At 39.0% G+C, this 11,066-nt stretch overlaps 1 protein-coding gene across 1 annotated transcript in view; it reads left to right on the plus strand.

Annotated features, from left to right (window-relative positions):
* Window positions 1-1,710: 1,710 nt before the first annotated feature.
* tanc2b (tetratricopeptide repeat, ankyrin repeat and coiled-coil containing 2b) overlaps window positions 1,711-11,066 on the plus strand; it is a gene marked incomplete at both ends in the record, with an annotated part of 99,602 nt that continues 90,246 nt past the window's right edge. The window contains 1 exon segment of the mRNA XM_080746875.1: window positions 1,711-1,741. Coding sequence (XP_080603001.1) covers window positions 1,711-1,741 — 31 coding nt within the window.

Genomic DNA, 11,066 nt, shown 5'->3' on the forward strand with positions numbered 1-11,066 from the left:
TATAGATTTTCAGTTCCTTGTGTCAATTCAGTTTATATAAGATGAGTCTATTCAAAGAAATGATTTGCGATCAGTTTGATTCTTTCATTGCACAGCAAATAAATATCTGATTACAATGATATAACATTCTCCAGAATCAGTAGGCTAAGTGTAGATGATAGTTAAATCTATCAAATATGGTTTTATATGAAGCCAGTCAAAGCTCAGAGCTTTGAGAATCGATGTCAAATGTCCATTTAGGACAGGCGAGCTTGTACTGTACATGGGCTATGAGCCACCAGGCTGATGACTGATCACATTGACTGTAGGTTTCTGAAGTGGTGAAAGCCGCTTCCAAGGAGTGGCTTTGTGTGTCCCGTTCATGTCCATATATGGTCATTTCAGTCCAGAATGAACAGGTTTTATGTGTCCGTAAATGTGTGTCCCATGTGTGTCCCCACATGTCCATATATGGTCATTTCAGTCCAGAATGAACAGGTTTTATCTGTCCGTAAATGTGTGTCCCATGTGTGTCCCCACATGTCCATATATGGTAATTTCAGTCCAGAATGAACAGGTTTTATCTGTCCTGTACGTCCAGAATATGTGTGTAGTGTCCGTCCAGGTCTGATGATTGGATGATTAAAAATGTCCAATGAGACCATACTTTGAGGATTGGTCAAGCTTCACATGACAATCCGGCCCTCCAGATAAAATCATTAATTCATTCTGAATTCTGAATTCTGAAGCTCTAGAACACATAGAATAAAAGTTCCCCACTTCACTTCGAACCGAATGTATATACAGAGTTCATAGCTCTAGAACACATTGAATATATTAGGACTACTGCGGCACCCAAATGTGACTAGCTGGTCTGGCACTTTGTGCCTTATGTCGGTATTAGTTTGAAGTTTGTCTGTCCCGTGCCTGTCCAGTCCAAAATGAAGAAATTTAACATTGGTCAAGCTTCACTTGACAATTTGGCTCTCCAGACAATTTTATACTCAGATTCACCGCTTCACTTCGAACCGAGGTTTGGTTTTTAAATGGAGTGATAATGAACCGTAGAATCCCCCAGTCTCATCTCTAAATAAACATCATAGCACCGCTGGGCGGACGCTTCAATTAGAATATTGATGAGTCATCATCCTCATCTTGAATTAAAGAGGTTTATAGAGTGATTGAATATTGATGAGTCATCATCCTCATCTTGAATTAAAGAGGTTCATAGAGTGATTGAATATTGATGAGTCATCATCCTCATCCGTCCCCAAAGAGTCCCAGATGTCCCCAAACCTCCTGGTGGTCCCTCCCTCCCCATCTCCTCCCTGTCAGGTGGATCTACAAGCTCTCAACACAAGGCTTCCTGCCACGTTTAGTGCTTGTAGATCTGATGACGCTGTGGGGTGATCAAACAGGACATTAATTCTCTCCCTCTTTCTTCTTTCTTTAAAGATGAGTTTTTTTGGTTTTTTTATGCCTTTATTTGAGGACAGTAGACTGACAGGAAACGGAGGGAGAGAGAGAGAGAGAGAGAGAGCATCCTTTGGGAGAGAGCGAGTACGCACAGGTCTGCTCTGATCCCCCCCCCCCCCCCCTCACCCTCACTGACAGCTGGGCTCTGCCAACATCTGCCCCCCTTCCCCTCCCCTCTCCTCCCCCTCCCCTCCCCTCCCCTCCCCTCCCCTAACAGCAGATCTTAATAAGTGGATTAAATAACAACATGACACCATGCAGCTGCAGTTCTCCTCCAGACCACCAGGTGATGTTGTTAACAGGGGGTGGAGCCTGTTGTTCTATTTGTGAACGATCTGACGATCACGCAAAAATAATTGCGATTAGACGATTATGTAATAACCAGTAAGACGCCTAAGGGTGACAAGCCTTGCCATGTCTTTGCCGTCTGGCCAGTGATGTTTATTGGACCAGTTACCCATATATGGAGACCCCTGGTACCCATATATGGAGACCCCTGGTACCCATATATGGAGACCCCTGGTACCCATGTATGGAGACCCCTGGTACCCATATATGGAGACCCCTGGTACCCATATATGGAGACCCCTGGTACCCATATATGGAGATCCATGTGCTGTATATGGAGATATGCTGTGAGAGCCCAAACATGCTGACTCAGTTATTCATTATGTGAAGGTCCTATGACGTCTATGACATCTGACATCATACATACAATCCCTTTTATGCCCATCTATGGAGATCCCTGTCTGTAGAACCAGCCACACAGATATAGGCTGTCTTGGCCATCTGTCTTGGCCATATATGGATTCTGTTAGTGTGGTATGTGGCCGATGTGGCCTCCATATATGGGCATTCCATTATGTAGTCCTGTTAGATATGGGCTTAATATTGATGACATCAGGGTGGTTCCCATGACATCACAGTGATGTCAGAGCGTCACACTGAGCGTACACGGACGGAGACAAGATGTGGCGTTTCTCATACTAAACTGTGACCTTCGGTCACAATAAAAGAGGTTGACCTTCCATGCAACAAGGAAGAGCTGTCAGATCCACGCTGTACTTCTGTTGAAGAGCTGTCAGATCCACGCTGTACTTCTGTTGATGTTGTTGTTAATCTCACACGGGAGACATTTTAGATTTCCAACCAGCGTTTTGTTAGGGAATCTCTACAGGAAATTGTTATGAACAGGAAACAGGTAGTTATGAACAGGAAACAGGTAGTTATGAACAGGAAACAGGTAGTTAGGAACAGGAAACAGGTTGTTATGAACAGGAAACAGGTAGTTATGAACAGGAAACAGGTAGTTATGAACAGGAAACAGGTAGTTAGGAACAGGAAACAGGTTGTTATGAACAGGAAACAGGTAGTTATGAACAGGAAACAGTTAGTTAGGAACAGGAAACAGGTCGTTATGAACAGGAAACAGGTCGTTATGAACAGGAAACAGGTAGTTATGAACAGGAAACAGGTAGTTAGGAACAGGAAACAGGTTGTTATGAACAGGAAACAGGTAGTTATGAACAGGAAACAGGTAGTTATGAACAGGAAACAGGTAGTTATGAACAGGAAACAGGTAGTTATGAACAGGAAACAGGTAGTTAGGAACAGGAAACAGGTTGTTATGAACAGGAAACAGGTAGTTATGAACAGGAAACAGGTAGTTATGAACAGGAAACAGGTAGTTAGGAACAGGAAACAGGTTGTTATGAACAGGAAACAGGTAGTTATGAACAGGAAACAGTTAGTTAGGAACAGGAAACAGGTCGTTATGAACAGGAAACAGGTCGTTATGAACAGGAAACAGGTAGTTATGAACAGGAAACAGGTAGTTAGGAACAGGAAACAGGTTGTTATGAACAGGAAACAGGTAGTTATGAACAGGAAACAGGTAGTTATGAACAGGAAACAGGTAGTTATGAACAGGAAACAGGTAGTTATGAACAGGAAACAGGTAGTTAGGAACAGGAAACAGGTAGTTATGAACAGGAAACAGGTTGTTATGAACAGGAAACAGGTAGTTAGGAACAGGAAACAGTTAGTTAGGAACAGGAAACAGGTAGTTAGGAACAGGAAACAGGTCGTTATGAACAGGAAACAGGTAGTTAGGAACAGGAAACAGGTTGTTATGAACAGGAAACAGGTAGTTAGGAACAGGAAACAGGTCGTTATGAACAGGAAACAGGTAGTTAGGAACAGGAAACAGGTTGTTATGAACAAGCGGCAGCAGATTTCTATGGAAGACGTTTGTTTTGTGACACTTTGATGCCATCAGATCAGATAGAGGACCGTGGCAGACTTCCGGGTCCCTTTGAACTCACAAGAAACTTCCCCCAAATGAATCTAGTGCAGCCTGAGCCTACTGTACAGTATACTGTACAATATACTGTACAGTATACTACTGGAGGTATACAGTACTGTATACAATTGACTTCAGTATACAGACTGTGGACTGTGTCCTCTCCAGACCATGCATGCAGTTTTTGAGCGGTGGTAAACCACTCCATAGAGTGGCTGTGCGTGTGTCTGTAGCCACTTTTCCTCAGCGTTTTGCCATAGCAATGTGTGTGTGTGTGTAGCCTGTATTACATCACCAATTACCAATTGAAGACGTTATGCAAGCACGACCACCGCTCACTTCACATTGGGTGTGATTTTTTACTATGGTGAAAGAAATGCAAATGCCCCCTCTTTCCATGCCATACCTGAAGGCAGCATTCAAGAGAATTGCCTTGTCCAAACTCTCCTGAACTTGAATGCAGCATCTTATGTTGAAAGAATTGCCCTCTCTGTGTAGAAATCCATGCCGTTACGCCACATCTCCAGTATTCACTTGATTATGCTTAGTTCAGTGTGGTATCAAGCACCGAAAATATTTTAGATATTTTCACGAAAAGGACCTTTCATAGAGATTTCAGCCCCTGCCTCTCTAACATTCTCTGCACGTCCCTGCTATAAGATAAATGTTGGAGGAAGGTGAATATTTATCAGGCTAGGTTTGTGTCACATGTGTGACTTTTAAATCCCCCCCCCCCCCCCCCCCCCCTCACCCCACAGGTGGGGGCCCTGCTAATAATTTAGTGGGCCGGAAACGCATGGGGGGGGGGGGGGGGGTCATTAGCAGGGCGTTTCCTCCTGGGGAAGCCTGTCAGTAATGAGACCCCCCCCCCCCCTACACACACACAGACCCTGCCTGTTTGTGTGTGTGTGTGTGTGTGTGTGTGTGTGTGTGTGTGTGTGTGTGTGTGTGTGTGTGTGTGTGTGTGTGTGTGTGTGTGTGTGTGTGTGTGTGTGTGTGTGTGTGTGAGAGGGTAATTTATGCCACATAAAGTGTTTGATGTTTGGCAAGGCAGAGCATGGAGACATGGTTGATGTGGAATACAACAGCAGCCTGTACGCTACTCTGTGTGTGTGTGGGGGGGCGTGTGTGTGTGTGTGTGCATGCCTGTGTGTGTGGGGCAGGCATGTGCGCGCGTGTGTGTGTGTGTGTGTGTGTGTGTGTGTGTGTGTGTGTGTGTGTGTGTGTGTGTGTGTGTGTGTGTGTGCATGTGTGTGTGTGTGTGTGCACAGCAGCATGCGGTGCAGTGATATAAGAGGTGGTGATTGGACAGTATTTGACCAATAGCATTCTTCCATACTGGCTGCTCTGACATCAGTTTAAAGGGCCTGTCACACTGAGCAGTGAGCGCTATATAACTGTAATTATAAAACATCTAGTTTTCATATGGTTCTAACTATATAACTATATAACTATATAACTGTAATTATAAAACATCTAGTTTTCATATGGTTCTAACTATATAACTATATAACTATATAACTGTAATTATAAAACATCTAGTTTTCATATGGTTCTAACTATATAACTATATAACTATATAACTGTAATTATAAAACATCTAGTTTTCATATGGTTCTAACTATAACTATATAACTGTAATTATAAAACATCTAGTTTTCATATGGTTCTAACTATATAACTATATAACTATATAACTGTAATTATAAAACATCTAGTTTTCATATGGTTCTAACTATATAACTATATAACTGTAATTATAAAACATCTAGTTTTCATATGGTTCTAACTATATAACTATATAACTATATAACTGTAATTATAAAACATCTAGTTTTCATATGGTTTTAACTATATAACTATATAACTATATAACTGTAATTATAAAACATCTAGTTTTCATATGGTTCTAACTATATAACTATATAACTATTAGGCCTGTCCTCTAAAAATCGACGAATCGACGCGTCGTTTTAAGCCCCGGGAATCGACGCCAATTGATTGAGTCGAAGCGAAAATATATATATTTTTTATATCACCAGTTAGCCTACTGCGGTGTAACCTCGCATCACCAGGCTTTAACTGCGGTGCACTGCTGGACTGGTGTCATGTACTTCCAATGAGACGTAGCAATTGGCGAACAGTTATTTATTGTCTCACACCAGCGTCGGGTTGAAAGTGAGACGGAACGGCCAGAACGGTTCAGAACCGCCGCTTCGTTAAAACATTCGGAGCCGACAGTGTTCCGTTAAGAGGAGGAAGCAAGTGAGCACGCTGTCAGAATCCCATATTAAATAACCTCCTGCCACAGCACAAACGCACGTCCACGAAGTAAACAATCTTCTAAAGTCAAATTAACATACACAAGTGTAGGCTACAAGTTACATTTTCTAATTAAAGTGCTTCTGAATTGTTCCAGTGTTGTAATCCATAATGAATGATTGTGTTTCGCTGTGTTTGCGTCCATGACATGTCCACTGCTGGCTCAAGCGGGAGCTATGCCTCCACCTTTTTATGATCAGTTTCTGAAATGAATCCGTTCTCGACACTGACTCATTACTCTGTCAGTGCTCTGTGTCCCGCGACTGCGGACTGGATCCCATCGTTCATTTAAAAGAGCCGTTCAAGAGAGGGGAATCGTTCGCGAATGTCTCATCTCTACTGCTCGCTGCAGAGAGACGGGGCAGAGTTGAAACAGCGGAGATGTTTTATTTGTTTTAATGGTGTGTTATAACTCTATGGTTGTACACTGCTATGCAGATAACATTTGTGCTCGCGCACCGATATCACCGAAAACACGGTGTATTCAATTAATCTCTTAATGTATTATGTTGACGTGGTTTAAAGCAACATTTTTTTTTTTTTTTTACACAAAGTAGACTATAAAACGATTCGTCGACGCGTCGGATTAACCCCCGCGACTCGAATCGACTTCATAAATCCTGAGTCGAGGACAGCCCTAATAACTATATAACTATATAACTATATAACTGTAATTATAAAACATCTAGTTTTCATATGGTTCTAACTATATAACTATATAACTATATAACTGTAATTATAAAACATATAGTTTTCATATGGTTCTAACTATATAACTATATAACTATATAACTGTAATTATAAAACATCTAGTTTTCATATGGTTCTAACTATATAACTATATAACTGTAATTATAAAACATCTAGTTTTCATATAGTTTATAACTATATAACTGTAATTATAAAACATCTAGTTTTCATATGGTTCTAACTATATAACTATATAACTGTAATTATAAAACATCTAGTTTTCACATGGTTCTAACTATATAACTATATAACTGTAATTATAAAACATCTAGTTTTCATATGGTTCTAACTATATAACTATATAACTATATAACTGTAATTATAAAACATCTAGTTTTCATATGGTTCTAACTACATAACTATATAACTATATAACTGTAATTATAACACATCTAGTTTTCATATGGTTCTAACTATATAACTGTAATTATAAAACATCTAGTTTTCATATGGTTCTAACTATATAACTATATAACTGTAATTATAAAACATCTAGTTTTCATATGGTTCTAACTATATAACTGTAATTATAAAACATCTAGTTTTCATATGGTTCTAACTATATAACTATATAACTGTAATTATAAAACATCTAGTTTTCATATGGTTCTAACTATATAACTATATAACTGTAATTATAAAACATCTAGTTTTCATATGGTTCTAACTATATAACTATATAACTGTAATTATAAAACATCTAGTTTTCATATGGTTCTAACTATATAACTATATAACTGTAATTATAAAACATCTAGTTTTCATATGGTTCTAACTATATAACTATATAACTATATAACTGTAATTATAAAACATCTAGTTTTCATATGGTTCTTCTAACTATATAACTATATAACTGTAATTATAAAACATCTAGTTTTCATATGGTTCTAACTATATAACTATATAACTGTAATTATAAAACATCTAGTTTTCATATGGTTCTAACTATATAACTATATAACTGTAATTATAAAACATCTAGTTTTCATATGGTTCTAACTATATAACTATATAACTGTAATTATAAAACGTCTAGTTTTCATATGGTTCTAACTATATAACTATATAACTGTAATTATAAAACATCTAGTTTTCATATGGTTCTAACTATATAACTGTAATTATAAAACATCTAGTTTTCATATGGTTCTAACTATATAACTATATAACTGTAATTATAAAACATCTAGTTTTCATATGGTTCTAACTATATAACTATATAACTATATAACTATATAACTGTAATTATAAAACACCTAGTTTTCATATGGTTCTAACTATATAACTATATAACTATATAACTATATAACTATATAACTGTAATTATAAAACACCTAGTTTTCATATGGTTCTAACTATATAACTATATAACTATATAACTGTAATTATAAAACATCTAGTTTTCATATGGTTCTAACTATATAACTATATAACTATATAACTATATAACTATATAACTGTAATTATAAAACATCTAGTTTTCATATGGTTCTAACTATATAACTATATAACTATATAACTATATAACTATATAACTATAATTATAAAACATCTAGTTTTCATATGGTTCTAACTATATAACTATATAACTATATAACTATATAACTATAATTATAAAACATCTAGTTTTCATATGGTTCTAAGCCAAGTGGACAGCAGTGTTCACATAACTATATAAATAAATACAATTCTGAAAGATAGAGTGACAGCCATCTTTATAGTTATGATGCCCGCTGAGCAGGGTTGTTTTAACAGCAAATGTAGTTTTAGTCTTTTGAATAAAATGTCATTTAGTTTAGTTTAGTCTAATTTTAGTCGACTAAATCTACAGTTGATTTAGTCAACTAAAATGTATTTTGGCAGGCCTTGATGACATCGTAATGACTGATTTTACACTTGGTTGTGTGCGCTGAGAATAGCAGATCTACAAGCTCACAATGCGTTCTCCACTAAAGTTTCTCCATAACGTTTTAGTTGCGACCATAGGTCGCATTTACTACCAAAAGCTCCACCGGCTGTCCGTGCGTCAGTCAGTCACACGTCACACGTCACACTTTTGCCCTGCTCATATCTCCGCAACCGTTGCCCCGATCCATGACAGATTTTGCACACACACTCCTTGCCTGCCAAACTACAACCTCCAAGGACCCCCGGAGCTCCAGGAACCCCCAGGTACCTGGGGGACCCCCAGGTGTAAAAAATGACCAAATGTGCAAAAATGACCAAATGACCACCCCAACGGGGCTGCTCACGGGGAATTCCCGGGGACCACCCACTCCTGGTGCTCCAGAACGGATGCAAAAGTGGTGGTGCCCCCAGTGGAGGACCCCCTGCCACTGCAGCGCACATAAAATGCCGTAACTTGGGCTAGGAGCGACCGGGACAGCCGGGGCCGGTACATATTCGTCCGCCTCGGCGGCGCGGAGACCCCACCCCTCATTTCTCACATGGCCCTCTTCTAGCGCCACCATGAGGCCGATTCTTGCAAAACACATTTTTGGACACTGCTCCTACAATTTTGCCCCTAAAATCACTCAAATCGGTACACAGTATGTCTACACTCATGTCATCAACATGGATCTGTCCCATATAGCGCCACCTTCAGGCCGATTTTTGAAAGCACATTTTTGGACACTGCTCCTCCAATTTTTCCCCTATTATCACGAAACTCGCTACACAGTATGTCTACACTCATGTCATCAACATGGATCCCTCCACATTTTTTGGGGACACTGCTCCCTACTCTTTGTGTATACATGTGACCTACGGTCGCTTATCTCCCGATTAGGGAGTCTTACTGGTCTAGTTTTTATTCTGTTGACGAAATTGTCAATAAATATAGTCTTAGTCATCACAGCTTAATTTTGATTTAGTTTTTATTTAGTTTTCGTCAGTGAAAAAAACGCATTCGACAATCATTTTTCGTCATAGTTTTAGTCGACAAAATTCAACACTGCCGGTGAGAAAGGTGTTTCTTAAATGATGCAGCCTCTCCAGTCCTACAGTTCATACTTCCTCAAAGAGCTCACAAACATGGCAAGAAGAATTGGGAAGAATTGACGCAGCAATATTTCTTCTCCTGCAGTGGTTCGTTGTATTGAGTATTTTAACATGTTTCACATGGTGGTGATATAAATATGACTAGCATTGACTGTTATGGACACTTTAGTTTGGCACTGCAGTGATAAGTTGTGCAAAAAGGGATTCTGTTAGATTGGTTCCCATGACATCAAAATATACAATCCCTGTTATGCCCATACATGGAGATCCCTGTCTGAACCAGCCACACCACAGTGATGTCACCTGTTTATGACCATATATTATGGAGATCTCTGCTCTTGTGATGTGATGTCACCTACGGTCGCAATGACAATATAGTATCCCTCACTGAGACCAGATTCTTATTGTTCTTATTACAAAACATACGGTAACCACTATAGCCCTATACTGTATGTACTTCAGCTATTTGTAAATAACCTTTTAGTGAATTAATTTAAATAAAAAAGAAGAAAAAATAGAAACCCCAAAGCGCAGTAAACGATCAGTCTTTTAGCTCTTCTCTGGTGGTTTATGTGTCAGTGTTTGTCAGGAGTAGCGTTTGGTACCGACCCAGAACGTCTTTATTAAAAGCATCAAGCTCGTAGCGCGGCACTCAGTGATCTGCTTCAGAAGTATCAGATCTACAAGCTCATAGATCTGCTACTGTTTGAGTCTGAAGGAGACAGAAAATGTCAGCTGAAACGCTCTGACCTTCAGAGGAGGAATGTAAAAGTCCTTGACCTTCACGTCTTCAGGGGTCAACGTGGGAGCAGAGGAGGTCACAGACTTCTATTGTTCTCTTGTTCTGGGCTTTTATTGGCCGTCAAAGAACAATGGACACGTTGTAGATAAAATACAGGAGGAAGAATGTCCGTTTGTCCTCCCAAAATGACAGGCAGCAAATCCAGGAAAAAAGGATGTTACTCCCAGATTGTTTTGGTGAAAGGGAGCTCTTTTCAACACAGCTAAAGAATGGATCGCCATAGAAAATGACTTATTGTAAAAAACAGGATACCAAGTAATTAATATTAATAAGATGAGAATGTATTTGATATTCTGGCCAATTATTAAATAACTCATTGATTGCCAAGGCCCGAGTTTCCCGAGTTATTACAGTAGTCCCAGGCTGCCACAGCCCGAGTTTCCCGAGTTGGCAGTCATTTTGGAAAAAAAAAGTGTTTTTTTTTCTTCTTTT

The sequence above is a fragment of the Nannobrachium achirus genome, assembly GCF_963921795.1.
Source record: "Nannobrachium achirus genome assembly, chromosome: 18".
Taxonomy (NCBI): domain Eukaryota; kingdom Metazoa; phylum Chordata; class Actinopteri; order Myctophiformes; family Myctophidae; genus Nannobrachium; species Nannobrachium achirus.